The 15,250-nt window shown below is 44.0% G+C and overlaps 1 protein-coding gene across 14 annotated transcripts in view; it reads right to left on the reverse strand.

Moving 5' to 3' along the window:
- Positions 1 to 15,250, reverse strand: part of FYN (FYN proto-oncogene, Src family tyrosine kinase) — a 209,773-nt gene that overhangs the window by 48,651 nt on the left and 145,872 nt on the right. For all 14 annotated transcript variants that reach the window (XM_074036906.1, XM_074036907.1, XM_065543229.2 and 11 more), the window contains 2 exons: positions 9,929 to 10,186; positions 4,833 to 4,929 (listed from right to left, as the gene is read on the reverse strand). In XM_074036906.1, the coding sequence (XP_073893007.1) occupies positions 4,833 to 4,929; positions 9,929 to 10,175 (344 nt within the window). In that variant the 5' untranslated portion in view covers positions 10,176 to 10,186. The remainder of the gene's footprint in view (positions 1 to 4,832; positions 4,930 to 9,928; positions 10,187 to 15,250) is intronic.

The following is a 15,250-nucleotide window of genomic DNA, read 5'->3' on the forward strand; positions in this document are numbered from 1 at the left end:
TTTTTTTAACCCTATTACAAATCCACCAAAAGTACAGTACTCATATTCAGAAAGTTCTTTATTCATAAAATTTAGTTCATGTCTAGATTTATTCATAATCTTAAATTTAGTTCATGTCTAGATCTTTGTTAGGAAATATTTACACACACTGAAGAACATAGGTACAGCACATACGAACCCCGTGAACCCACTGCCCAACTTAAGAGCTAGATCGTTACCAACTGGGTGGGATCTGCACTGTGCTGCTCCCCTACTGTAAGCACCTCTCTCAGGTTCAAATCATGACATTAAAAATGTTAATATCTTAACAGTTTGTACTGGTCTCACTTCTATGCCTTCCAAAAGGAATACATACAGTTGTAAGGATATCATCTAAGAACATATGTGGAAGTTTATTTTTTTCTTTAAACACTGTATGTGTTTAAGGAAATGGCTTCGGAGACATAATCTTCACTTTAATATATTGACAGCATTTACTGCTCTGAAGTTCCACTAGATGGAGACATTTCATCATAAAAAGTAACAATACCCCGCTCTTCCCCCTCCACCCTCTCCCGCCCAGCCTGGGAAATGCTCCAAAATGGCGAGGAAAAAATTAAGTGCTTGTAGCAGAGGCTTATTGTTTTTTAATGCAAGATAACCTTCATCAAGTTAGTTCTAATTGAATTAAATTAAGAAAAAAAATGGCTAGCATCAATTTTAGGGTATCTGAGGATGTCAATGGGGGCGGGAAGCCAATACATTTCGCTGCAGGCTGGGACAAGCCCAGCCTTATTCAGGTGATCTGGCATTAATGAAGTCATTTCCAATTCAAATCTAGCATTAACTATCTCATTTTGGTCTAGGCACCTAAATAGTGTAGCACAGATCAGAATGCAATTTTATCAGCTCATTCTAAAGTCATGAATCAAGAATCCATGATTTTCTCACTTGACCCTGTTAATCTCACAAGGGGTTTCAGCTACTCATGAGAAAGATAAAATCCTTGATTTCTCTTTTTCTAGGCTTTCCAGGGTCGTCATCTTCATCAAAGGAGACATAAGGTGACAAAGATTCAATGTTTATTATGTAGTGAACCTCACATGTTGAGCCCAGAGAGGCTGGTACAGACCCAAAATATTCATCAAGAGCCTCTGAGCAAATGAGTAAGTCATCTTTTTGATACCCTAGAAGCACCAACTCACCTATAAATAGACATACTCTATATTCATGTTGGTTTAGGAAAATAGGATCTCTACTATGTTATCTTTTATTTGTTGAGTTACTGTGGGTAATTAGCATTGTTAAAGCTGTATTTCTTTAAGCTGTTCTTATAGTTCAGATTTTTCTTTAATTTACACTTGGTGAGATATTCTTTGTTATCTTGTTCTAATTCAAATATATGATTTAAAGCCTGGCGCTGGTTTAGAATGGCTTTTAAGATTTTATAACAGCTCTCTCTGTTCCTCTGATTTAAAGACTTGTTAAAAGATTCCATGCCCCCACCACACTCCACACCAAGAAAAGAGCCTACCCCCAAACCCCAAAGTTGCTCACAGGCTTGTGGGCCCAGGAGCTGGCAGCCCTAGAGCCTTGGAGCCAGGGAGTAGTTATTCGCCAACAGAAGTCAGCCTTGATCTGCTCAGTAGCATAGCATTTTTATTATAAATGCTGGATTCTTTGTAAATGTAGTCACTACCCATCTGATTTTTAGAGAGTATGTCAGTAACAGTTTTATCAAATGCTTGGGTGGGGCTCTAAACCAGGATTTTTTTTTTTATCACAATAGAGAAAAAAACCCTGCCTGCAGCTGTGACCACTACTCCACTCTGTGTAAAACACGTATTACATTTATAGAGTCACTGTTCCTAGATGGTAAATGACTAGTCTTAAAATGTGAAAACAGGGAATACAATGGATGAACTTAAATATTTTGCAAAATGGGTTCAAATTTAATAATGTCCTAATACATGACACTGAGCTCTTACAACAGGTCAATGAAGCACCGTTGCCCCTTGCTGGGCAGCAGGAACACCGCTGCTGGGTACATACATACATGCACATCCCATGGTGTATGCTGTACTTTAACAAAGCCAGCCCTGTGGCCTCCAAAGCCACCAGGGCTCCCACCAGGGAAGGGAGTGGGAGGACACACACTAGGAGGTGTGGCAGCTGCCCTGGCAGAACAGAGCCCCATTCCTCCCTCTCCTCTGAGGACCAGAGCCAGAGGCGGGAGAGAATGGGGGAGGGGAGGAGCCACATGCCATCTGCTTCCATATTATTGCTTTGTTTTTCCTTCACGATTTTCTCTTCCCTGTTATTACCCAGGACTTCAGGATATTGTCGTGTTACACAAACCTTATTTTTCTTTTCTATAACCTTGAGAAAGGGCATTTTAAAATTCCACTGATATGGAATTCCATTGGCAGAAAGGAAGAACATTAAGAGGAAGAGAACCTTTGTAATATTTTCCTCTACAAGAACAGGGTTGGAGGCTCAAAGGACTCTGTAAATATCAAAGGCCGTGCATGGAAGTCACAAAATAGAGATTGAGACAGATTGGATCCTCCTTAAGTGTTTCTCTAAAATTTCAATTTGGTGACATTGCAGATCCTTTCCAGATTAACAAAGGAAGAAGCCGTGGGATTGACATCGGCAGGGACTAACTTTCCAACGCCCTCCGGCCTGATGCACAGATGCACGTGCAGTGTGGACAAAGCCTCCCGAGAGCTGGGTCTGTGCTCCTACTATTCCGTGGTTCTTGCAGTTGAAAGTTTACAAATAGTCTTGAAATTTCTAATCAACCTTGGCATGTAGGGGAGGCTAAGGGGCAGGGGACTTCAGAATTCAAAGTTAATGGACTCCAACAAGCAGCAAAATAACAGCAAGGAGGTATACCCAGAGAGGATCGAAGCCCGATCCCCTCTTCCCCAGCCCCGGTCAACTCTCCAAACCTTCCTGTTACTTGAAGGGTCCCCTCCCCTTTGATAAAGTACCTGGGCCTCTCCCAGATCAAACCTGACACTGTTCTCAGGATGCCTCCCTGCACCTCACCCTGGGCTCTGCCACCTGCCAGCTCCGTGCTCTGGGGCAGTTTCCTAATCTGGGCCTCTGGCTCCTCAGATGTCAAATGATGACGTCGATGCATACCTCAGACAGTTGTGGAAAAATGCATGAGAACGTTTGTAACTTAGCGCATGGCTGGTACTTCAGGAGCCTTCAGTGAATGACAGCTGTTTATTATTTTTTAAAAAACTTCCTGTGGCTACAGGAGGATGACTCCGGGAGGGGGGGGTAGGTGACACTATTCTTGACCTGGGTGGTGGCTGCACAGGCATGTTCAGCTTGTGAAAATTCAGCAAACTGTATACTTTTTGAAAATTGTGGTAAAATATAGGCAACATAAAATGTATCATTTTACTCATTTTTAAGTGTACAGTTGAGCGGCAGTAAGTATGTTCACACTGCTGTGCAACATCACTGTGGATACTTTTGATATGTGCACTATTCTGCATGTATTCCAATAAAGAGTTAAAAAAAAAGCCACCCCACACCTTTGTTAATGATGACAATCCTAATATATGTTTGAAAACCCTGTGGCTATGTAGATTGTGCTTTCTGATGTCTGGAAGAGACTCATCAGCCCTTTATAGCGGTATTCAGTTCTTGCTGTTGAAAGGCGGCATATCCTCAGTGCATGGTTCTGTGAGCCAGGGGGCATTCCCGGGAAGGGTGGGCTTTCCAAGGAGGCAGTTTTCAGGCCTGAAGGAGGTTCCTGTGGCAATCAGCACTCCTCTTTCCTGGGACGTGCAGTGTGACCAGAGCTGCGTCTTACTCCCTCTGGCACATCCTTCTGGGAAAGCTGAGGAGCCTGCCTCCAAGTCCTTCTGCTGACATGGAATCTGGTTTGCTCAGAGAGCAGAGGAGAAGCAACCAGACTTGGTGGCATAGAACTTCCTGGTGTGCCCCTCAGCCCCTGCGTGGCACTCTTTCCCAACCACTGGGGGCACTCATAGGGACGCTGGAGATGCCTGGCTTGCCGATGTGGAACCACCCAACACTTTCTTCAGAGCCTAGATTTTTTCTGAAGGGCCTCATCTGCGCACACTGCCTCCATCTAACAGAGGAAGTATTTATAAACCATAAGAAAATCTGACCCATGTTTACTCTTCTTATGGAGGTATTGAAAGCAGGATTTGAAAAGTGAGTGGTCCTTACTCTTGAAATCCCCCCACTGCCTGTTTAACTGTTGTTCCTCCTGGCCAACGTTAAACAACCATGCAGCATATTCATTCATGAGTGGGTGAAATCACTTCTTTTGGCTCCAAAAGATTCCAGTCACTCCCAAATTTTCATTACAGTGAAACGCCTCCATGGGCTTCACCAATGAAATGTTTAGCAGTTTATAAAACAAAGAACTTGTTGCAAGCCTCAAGTGAGGGCTTAGCTAGTGTAACATGTGAAACGTGAAGAAAATCTCAAGGCAGAGAGCATGAAACGTGGGTAGCCAAGGCTTGTGCCAATCACTTGAAACTGTAGGTTTGTAGAAACACTCAGGGCTATGGAGAGTGATGCTGGTGATTTTACAACCTTTAAACCTAAACCAAAACCAATAAACACGGACTGTGCTAGTATTTTTGGTACTCTCCAAAAATCTCCTTGGACACACAGTGCCATAAAATACTGCAGTGTGTCACTGACTCTTCTTTTTCTCATAGTATATTGTTGTAAACTAGTGAATTTAGCGACTGTTCTTTTAGGATTTCAGACATCTGAAGAGGTGCAGACCAGAAATACAAGACCCCTTCCCAACCTGAAAGGTATACATGCTTCTCCTCCCTCTCCAAACTTACGAGCTGTTCAATATTTGAAATTTTTCTCCTTTGTGAAAACTCAGGTCATCTTCTGTCCGTGCTTCATAGTCATAAAGGGCCACAAACAGTGTCACTCCTGCCAAAACGAAATTCACAAGAAGGGAGATTATTACACAAGGGGAAATTAATTCCAAGAAATTAGATCTTCACTAAAATCTCATTCTCACAATCTACATCTAGTCAGCACTAATAACGTGATGAGGTGTTGTAATTAATGTGTCAAAACCAGAGTCACAGGGCTGTGTTTATGCCTTGGTCTTTGTAGGGAAGCCTTACTGGATCTGATAAAAACCTGCAGCTGAAGGGCTTCTTTCTGTAATAGCTTTGAATGAGTGCTAAGGAGCAGGGAGATACTAAAATCACGTCCCAAACAAAAGGGCAGCGTCAGCATCAGGGTTCAGGTTCGCAGGGCTCTGTGGCAGTTACTGACATCCTTTGCTGGTCACGTCTTCTCCTCCACTTGGAGCCCATGTTAGGTTCTGGGTAAAACGGACCACCCTTTGCCCTGGTAAAACAGTAATATAGAATGTAACAGGAAAGACCTCCTGCAGCTTGGGGACATTTAGAGAAGACTCTTTCTGTAATATTCACCCCAATTAGAGGATGTACTGCTCTCGGCATCTGCAGTTGGGTTTGCAGTTTTGTGCTGCTCAGCCCCACTGCTGAAAATGGAACCCTCTCCCTTGTCCTCCTTCTACGTTGAACTCACCTCTCCTCACACTGTCTTGTGGCGCTCACTCTTCCTCACATCCACCCTATGTCGTCTCATCTGGCTGACTCTCTGGAGAGGCCCTTCCTGCTCTGCAGAAGTTTGCTAGCAGCAGCAGAGACTATCCAGTGTCATTTGGCCTAGGATTTCCTCCACGTAATTAGGCATATATATATACATTTTTTAATAGAGACGGGGGTCTCACTATGTTGCCCAGGCTGGTCTTGAACTCCTGGGCACAAGCGATCCTCCTGCCTTGGCCTCCCAAAGTGCTAGGATTACAGGTGTGACCTACCATGCTCAACCCAATAGGCATAATTCTAGCACAGTCCCCAGTGATTCCTGCCTCTTAGGATTCATGTCTCGTGCAAGCCCCTCCCCTTGAGTGTAGGCTGGATCTAACGACTTGCTTCTACTCAACAGAATGTGCAGTCCCTTAAGTGACTAGGCTTCAAAAGATGGTGACTTCTGTCTTTCTAGCAGACTCTCTCTATTGCCACTTCAGCTTGTGTACTTTGATGAAGCAAGGCGCCATGCTGGCGAGGCCCACGTGACCAAGAACTGAAGGTGGCCTCTGGCCAACAGCCAGCGAGGCACCAAATCTTGCCAGCACTACATGAGTTTGGAAGCAGATCATTCTCAGCTAAACTGTGAGATGACTGTAGCCCAGCCAACACACCTTGATTACAGCCTGTGAGAGATTCCGAAGGACCCAACGAAGCATTCGCAGATTCCAGACCCACAGAAACTGTAAATTCAGGTTTTATAATTTTAATTGATGTATGGACACACACACACAAACAAAAAAGCACGAAGGAAGATTTGGATCCAAGCGGTGCCACACTCTACGTCGTCACTATAAGTGTTCGAGTGTAAAGAAAACCAATTTTGAAACTATGAAATTCCTGATTCATAAATACACAGATATTTCTACTTTAGTACATATAAGATAATTCACTGTTATTAAAGTTCTTTTATTAAGGCAATTGCATATGTCTTTTTTTTTTTTTTTTTTTTTTTTTGAGACGGAGTCTCACTCTGCTGCCCAGGCTGGGGTGCAGTGGCCGGATCTCAGCTCACTGCAAGCTCCGCCTCCCGGGTTTACGTCATTCTCCTGCCTCAGCCTCCCGAGTAGCTGGGACTACAGGCGCCTGCCACCTCGCCCGGCTAGTTTTTTGTAATTTTTAGTAGAGACGGGGTTTCACCGTGTTAGCCAGGATGGTCTCGATCTCCTGGCCTCGTGATCCGCCCGTCTCGGCCTCCCAAAGTGCTGGGATTATAGGCTTGAGCCACCGCGCCCGGCCGGCAATTGCATATGTCTTAAAAGCAATGGTAAATTAAGTTGTCTTCCAAAACTGGGTACTTGTCTGGTCAGCTGTGTATGATCAGTTATCTACCTCACAGTCTATTTTCTTTTGTGCTGGAACAGGTTGCTGGCCCTCCCTGTTTCCACAGACCAAATCCTCCCAGCTCAGGAGCTAGGGCTGAGCAGTTATTTCTTTTGAGTATTTTTTAGTTCTTACATTTTATGCTTGTATTTGATGATAAATGTCAGTGACATTTCATAGTTTCTAAAGTCCTTGCTGCTCTGAGAAATGTAGATTCTAGTGAAAATTACATAGTCATAAGACAAATGTGTTTTTGTTTTAGTTTTTAAAAGTTGTGGTATCACTGGTTACAAGCTCCCTGGAATATTACTGCTTTGTGAAAGTCCAGGCTGAAGGCAGCAGCTTCTACGTACCTAGCACAGTTATAAACCTGGGTCTCTCACTACTTGATATTTTTGCATTAGTTAAGACAGAAATGTGATAGTTCGGTTAGAGGCGAGGGGAAATCTGCTGCTAGAAATGTCTAACTAAGTGCCATACTCATCTGGGTAAGATTTGGGAAACATAATCTCTGTACATTAAAAAAAAAATATTTAAACATCACATAGTAGATACCATTAAATTATTAAAAAATTATGAAGAAAGATCTTCTGTACAGATTGAAAAAAGATATCTATATGATGAAGAGAGTTAAATTTTTTTTTTTTTTTGAGACGGAGTTTCACTCTCGTCGCCCAGGTTGGAGTGCAATAGCGTGATCTCAGCTCACTGCAACCTCCGCCTCCTGGGTTCAAGCACTTCTCCTGCCTCAGCCTCCCGAGTAGCTGGGATTACAGGCACCTGCCACCACACCTGGCTAATTTTTTGTATTTTTAGTAGAGACAGGGTTTCGCAGTGTTGGCCAGGCTGGTCTCAAACTCCTGACCTCAAGTGGTCCACCCACCTCGGCCTCCCAAAGTGCTGGGATTACAGGTGTGAGCTACTGCACCCGGCCAGAGCCCACTTTTTTACCAAGCTGCCAGTTTGCTGTGTAGGTAGTTCCAAGGGAAGAAATGTGTCATGGCACTATTCAAGGACCACAGAGAGGAGTGGGGCTTGTCTTTCTGCCCCATCCCAAGTGGGACTTTCCTCAGGAGAGTTAGCATTCAGAGGTCTGACCACACAAAGCAAGGCTCACTTGGCAACTGTCTTTCTTTCCTTAGGTTTCTTTGGAAGGTAAGAAAAGAGATTGGCTTAAAACAAAAATGTGGATGCCTGTAAGGTCATGCCTATTCTTATTTAACACTCCATGACCAGATTCCCTTCTTTAAAAACAACCTAAAAATGAAGACAAGCCAGCTCCACTGTATGGAAGGCAAGGCACATGAAGACCAGCACCCCACTATCTTCTTGCATCAGCTGACAAGTTCTCACTGAGGGCTTTTCTGTTCCATGTTCCGGGAACCGAGGGGAGAATCAAAGGAGGTTACAGAGAAACACAGACATTGTTCTTGGCCCTACAGGACTGAAGGCAGTGTTGGGAGAAAGGACATGCATATATATTAAAACCAAATAATTCAAGGCAGAAAAATCTGCCAACATTTGGGGGTACTGTGTTTTAACTTTCAAATGTTATAAGGGATCAGGTAGCCTCTTAGACGAAGACTGCTCCTGACTGTAGTGGAGACCCACACGCTCAACACAAGTGGCCCTCTCTAGTGACTTTAATGAATGATACCTGCAGACACAGGGGTCCATATCCAGCACTCATGAATGAATGAACAAGGATAATGGCTGTGTCAGCAGAATTAACAGTCTAGGCTGGCAAAGCCCCCATGCTTCTCATGGTAGGCACGACGATGGGGGTTGCGTTGGGTGTGTTTTCGCCTCTTTTTTTCTCCTGCATCCCCAGAAGACAGGTGGCTTTAGACTGCCTGTCTGCATCTCTCCTTTCCAGGTGCCTTTGGAAGGTGGGAGGGATGGGTAAAGATACTTGGCATGTATTCAACCCATGCAAGGCCTGGGTTGAAAGGAAAGCTAGAGTCACCACAGCATGAGGGTGAACATAAACACTTCTACTGGGCAGAGCGTGCTAGGCTAGCAGAAGAGAAGTAGATAATGTCCAAAGGCTCAGGGTCAGGCCTTTTGATACAACTACACTGATGTGTGTTTGGTGCAGAGGGAAAAAATACTTGCTAATGCCTTAGTAGTGCCTCCTCCCTAGGTGGAAAGGTACCTGCTGCCAGATGGGTTGAAAGATGCCGCATTCTTTAAAACTTTTATATAAGACATCTGCCGCCAGATGAGCTGAGAGATGCTGTGTTCTTTCAAACTTTTGCAATAAACAAAATAATTTTGGAACAAATAATGTCAAATATCTAGTTACCATGGTTCACATGCTCAGAGAAAATTTGGACGACTAAGGATGCATGAGATAACTTACAAATATTTTGGAAAACATATGTCTGAGAATGTACGCCAGATATTTTACAAAGTATTAGCTAAGTCAGCAAATACACATGGCAGCAAAATACAGCCTTGTGGTACGAAAGACAAGGAAACTGCAAAAAAAAAAAAAAAAAAAAAAGAGAGAAAGGCAGGCTGAGGATTAGGAAGAAGTGGGTGGGAAGAGGGAGTACATTAATATCTAGAGAACTCAAAATACACACACCCAGACCCAGTCCTGGAGCCTCTAATTCAAAAGACTGGGACATGGCTCAGGCATCCGTGTTTTGAAAAGGCTGCCCTAGTTCTTCTGTGCCAACCAGCGAGGCGAGGCTGAGAGTCATTAACCTACAGTGCCTCAGTAGAAAGTTGTAGCTCACTAACCCATACAGAATCCTCAGAGCAGCAACTTGGGGCACCTTGTAGCCAAGCATTTTGTTTGTACATCAAGCTCTGGCTTTTCTTACAGCCCCTCATCTAGTAGAGGAGACATATTAGAAACTTACATGTGAAACCCCTAGTCAAAGGGAAGTGATGGGAACCCAGATGTTCAATTGCCAAAAGAGTTAAGGGCGGCTGCCCCCTCTCCACACTCCGTGACTTTGGGGGCTTACCTGTTCCTCCTCTCGTACGCAAGGTCCCCGTATGAGACGAAGAGTTCACACCTCCAAAGACAGTGAGTCCTTGGCCCCCGGCTGCGTGGAAGTTGTTGTAGTTGGGGATGGAGGTCACACCGAAGCTGGGGTAGTGCTGAGGGGTGGGGTCTGTGCCATAGCGGTACCCGGAGCTCTGGTTCAGGCTGCCGTCCCTCTCCTCCGTCAGTTTTGTTGCTTCTTTATCCTTACATTGCACACAGCCCATTATCTAAATTCCTGCCAGAGACAAAAAAGGGGTCACGTAAGCTGGGATGCTCCCTAGTTGCTGGGTTGCTCTCCAGTTAACGAGGAGTAATTGACAAGGCTCACTGTTGGCTATTTCAGGCCTATGAGGGGCATGAGGAAAGGCAGTGGCTGGGGGGATGGTTAGGAGGAAGCTCAGTTCCTTGACCCCACAATCACATTTGTTCCCCATATGTTCTGGATGACAGCATCATCAAAGAGCACAATGTTCACCATGCAGCAACTTTCCTCGACTGAGGCCTGTACCTCTTAAAATTCTGTAACAGCATACACCTGCCTACAGACTGTCCAATCATACTTACCAATTCTGCCTTTCTTTAGCCATCTAAAAAAATATATATATATGCTCTGTAGAATGAGTCTATGCAACATTAGAATAAAAACTCCCATCAGGGCACAGGAAATTTAAGGAAGAGGGCGCAGGACTGTTGGATAAGCCAGAATACAACCTTCAATCAAGTCACTAGACTGCTTCACTCACAGATACCTAATCTTCAGGCACAAAACTGGTCAATTTTAAGCACTAAGATGATGCTAAGTATCAAAACTAAGAACTAGTTACTGGATGAAAAATAAAATCGGCAGAACCTAAGAGGTCCGAGTACATTTACAGGATGTCACGATAGCCTACAGTAACGAAATTACTTACAGCTGCTAATTAACTTTTCAAATTTCCATTAGCTTTTGACATCCTTCAAAGACATTAAAAAAAAAAAATCATTCCCATGTTATGGAGTTAGTGGCGGATTAAAAACTTGAGTTGTTGCCACCCCACCCTCCTCAAACCCACTTCTCCCAGGCTTCTCATCTCAGTAAATGGGACTGCCAGTGACCCAGTTGCTCCAGTCAGCATCCTGAGAAGCATCCTCATTTCCTCCTCCTTGTTTACTTCCCACTCTTCCTGTCTGAGCTCTCCTATTCAAACATGCCCAACTTTTCCGATCCTCAGAGACTCCATTCCTCCACCTGCTTCGGGCCTCGGAACATAGCCTTGAACACTTTTTCCCCTTCCTCTTTGATATGCCATGTATCCTTCATGTCCTAGTTAATAAGGCACCGCTTCCTCTGCAAGGCGTTCTCTGACTTTCCTGCCCTTCCAGGCTGGGCTGCTTTCCCAAGCGCTCCCATGGCATCCCCATCTCCCTCCTTCTGGCACCCCTGGCACCGTATTATAACAGGGCCTGTCCACTTGTCTCATTGCCCAATGGACTGCAAGTTCCAGGAAAGCGGGACACTGTCTGTTTTCATCATAGTTACACTGCCAGTGCCTGGAACAATAAATAGTAACCAGATGAGTGAAGATTCTGGAGCCTATTATGTTTCTCTTTTACCCTTTCTTTATCTCTGTATCAAAGCCGATCCCTCCTGTGACTTTTTTTTGAGATGAGTCTCACTCTGTCGCCCAGGCTGGAGTGCAGTGGCGCGATCTTGGCTCACTACAACCTCCGCCTCAGCCTCCCAAGTAGCTGGGATTACAGGTGCCCGCCACCACGCCCGGCTAATTTTTTGTATTTTCAGTAGAGATAGGGTTTCTCCATGTTGCCCAGGCTGGTCTCGAACTCCTGACCTCAGGTGATCCGTCCACCTCAGCCTCCCAAAGTGCTGGGATTACAGGTGTGAACCACCGTGCCAGGCCCCTCCTGTGATTTTTATCAGCAGTGTACCTTGCATTTTAAAATCTACTGGTATGTGTGTGAGAAGTGAAGAAGATTCAGAAATACAAGTTGGTTAAATGGTCCCCCTTTGGACTTGCAATATCCCATCAAGCCGACAGGCGTCAGGTAGAACAGGCCAGTGGAGGTCCCTGCCAAAACTGCAAACCAGCCCATTTGGGACTAAAGAATCAAATAAGAAACACATGACATCATGTTTAATAACATTTATTCACTGGGGAGGGCACAGCTGGCACAGGATGGGAAGGGCTTGAGGCGGCGAAGGAGAAGGCACGCTTTTCTATACTATCTTGCAAACCAATGCAGGAGGTGCCACATCAGAAGAGTGCTCCCTGGGCACTCTTCTGAGCACTGCTTTTCTGCTGGACTGGGTGATGGGAGCAGTATCAGACTGTTCTAAAGCTCTCTTATATTACACATTTCAATAAATACTTACTGAATTGAATGTCAGTTCTTGAGAATGAAAATGTTTGGAAAAGAGACGCCTACTGCTTGAGCTGAGCTCACCAAATCTGGAACACATTTACTCCTAAATCATTTGAGATTAACTTACAGTATACTGTGTCCAACATGCTTTGTAACTTATGGTAAATGGATATCATTTTAACAAGTTTCCAATAGGAAATGCAAGCTATTTCCAAGGCATGATGTACTAAAGGAATTTCATCATTTGTTGTTGATGTTGCTTCATCAGACTGATAACTTGCTCATATATTAACTCTTTCATGGTGGAAAGTCGCTCCACATTTTGGCAAAGACCAAACAGAAAACACTTCTGTCCCAGATGTTTCCCCCCCCCCCCAGGAATTTCACTGATCTACTGTAATTAGAGAATGTGAGACTCGAATCATAGACTCACATCACTTACACCAGTGATTCTCAGCTGGGGGTAACTTTACCACTCCCCTACAAGAGACATATTGGGCAATGTCTGGAGACATTTTGGGTTGTCACACTCAGAGGGAGGGATACGCCTGACACCTACTGGGTAGAGTCCAAGAATGCTGCTAAAACTTCCTGCAATGCACAGGACAGCCTCCTACAAACAAGAGTTACCTGGCCCCAAATGTTAATAGTGTCAAGGTCAAGAAATCCTGATTTACACAAAGGACAGAATTTCTATCTACATCTTTGAAGCAGTTTAACAGCTGTTTCCCTTACATGGATGTGATTAACATACAACCCAGCATGCTTTCTTCAGGAGAACAGGCATGCTAGGTAGAAGCAGGCAGTTTTAAAGTGTGACAAGAAGTGCTCTGATTTTTCTCTAGAAGCTTGTGCACTGTGATAGAGAAACAGAACCTAGAAGAAATGAGAACGCTCATTGCAAACTACTCTTCCAACTCCAGCAAAACAAAATAAGCCCCATATCAGAACCCTGAAGAAAGCAGGATCCTACATTTAACCAAACTAAGAAAAAATAATCTGTCAAAATCCACTTTAAAAAAGAAATATACTATAATAAGCAACTAGCAGCTTATTTATAATTTTATGAAGTAACAGAGAAGAAAAATCATCAGCTTCTTGAAAGCAGGAATTTTTTAACTGCTGTATCTTGCGTGGCCAGAACAGTGCCTGGCACACAGTAGTCACTTAATAAATATTAGTTAAATAAATACATTAAAAAATAATCAAAATTATTTTGGAGAAAACAATCCTCTTTTATAGAAAAGACAGCACTGTCACCACTTGGTGCATTCGACATTTGGAGGTAAGTAACGTTTCTATACAGGTCTTGCTTACTCTCTTCTCTTCAATGACACACAGGAAGAAGTGAAAATAAATCAGTAACTGCAGTTTCAAGTCATTAAAAGTTAAGAGCAATGAAAATATTTATATAGGAACTTGTGGTCTTCTTCCTCCCCCGTGGGGCAGTCAGGCTAACTGCTTTGTGACAGAAGAGTCAGAAGACGCTACATGAGCTGTATTCAGTGTGCCCAGGCTCCTTGCTACAAGGCAAAGTTTTGATCATTCATGCTAAAATAAAAATATCCTTTATTATGCAGAGTTATGCGCTGTGGCTTTTATGTCCAATGCTGTAGGTGCATCGTGACATAGAATGCACTAATTTACTTGCTGTAGATCCCTGGGGCACTGGGAAACACTGAATGAGGCCATTGTGGACGTGGAGCCCTGGAGTTACTCTGATCAGGAAAATATCACACGCCATGAACTCATGGCTATAGTCCTCTGCAGGCTAGCATGCCTAGAAAAACTGGTGAAAGGCATTTTCACTAATTGGATCCCGAGCCTGTGGTCAAGGTGTCTGGATTACAGCTGTGAAGCCTCTATTCTCCAATCCTTTTGCAAAGGGAGGGGCCCTGTTTCTACCATGGAAATAAAACTTGATCTACTTAAAATTTCCCTAGTCCTGTGGTTCTTTTCAGATGCGCCAATAGTGTTAAGCAACCTGGGAAGTATTGCCAGACACAGGATTCAAGGAACGCTGCACCCTGCTCCCATGAGCAGGGCAGACATTATCAACAGATCAACAGATCACAGCCCTTTCTGCTGCCATGCTATGGGAGCTATGCTTCTTCACATAGCCCTGTAGTGACTGACAGAAGCTGACCTAAAGGATAGATTCAATCCTTTACTACCACAGGCACAGGGTGCTTCGATCCAAGATGAGTCTGGTTGAACATACACTCCCTCCTCCTGATGTAGACAGACCACAATCCAGTCTACAAGATGTACATTAAACACAAACACATTCATATTTCCTCATGCGCCAATCAATAAAGCAATGCCAGTATGCCCAAGTTATAAGCTTGCAGGACGTATGATAAGATTTCAGGTGTGTGCAGGAGCTAGGTATCAAAATGGGAAAAAGGCCACTGGCAGTCTTCTGTACAAGCAAATTACTTTCTCTTGAGACACATATACTTGCAGGCAGAGGAGGAATGGCAGGAAGAGGAAGTGGAACTGACAACAAATAACTTTAATTTCAGCGGTTTAAGCTCTTTTGTCTCAGAAGCCAACCTAGGTGGATGTGAAGAAGTGACAGCCCTTAGGCATCATCCCTGCTCCTGACAGCCCCCAGCAGACTTTGGAGAGTGACAGGTAAAGCCACATTTGGCCCATACTTAGAGGTGGCATGTTTCCTGGTATCATAATGGAAGTATAAGAACAAGGAAGGGAAATGAACCTAGAAACCAAATGCAAGCAACTGAGATGGGGGCAGTTGAAAAAAGAATGTAAAGCTGAATTGCAGATCAACTGCATGGTTTCACACTTTTCTAGGAAAAAAGCAAAAACTGGAAGCTTATCAAGCAAACACACTTTTTCAGTCAGCAGGAATAGCATTAGGAAAAGGATAAGATGTGGCAGAGACACATCTGAAATTATTTGACTTCAGGATAGA

The sequence above is a fragment of the Macaca fascicularis genome, chromosome 4 (genome assembly GCF_037993035.2).
Source record: "Macaca fascicularis isolate 582-1 chromosome 4, T2T-MFA8v1.1".
In the NCBI taxonomy this organism is placed as follows: Eukaryota; Metazoa; Chordata; class Mammalia; order Primates; family Cercopithecidae; genus Macaca; species Macaca fascicularis.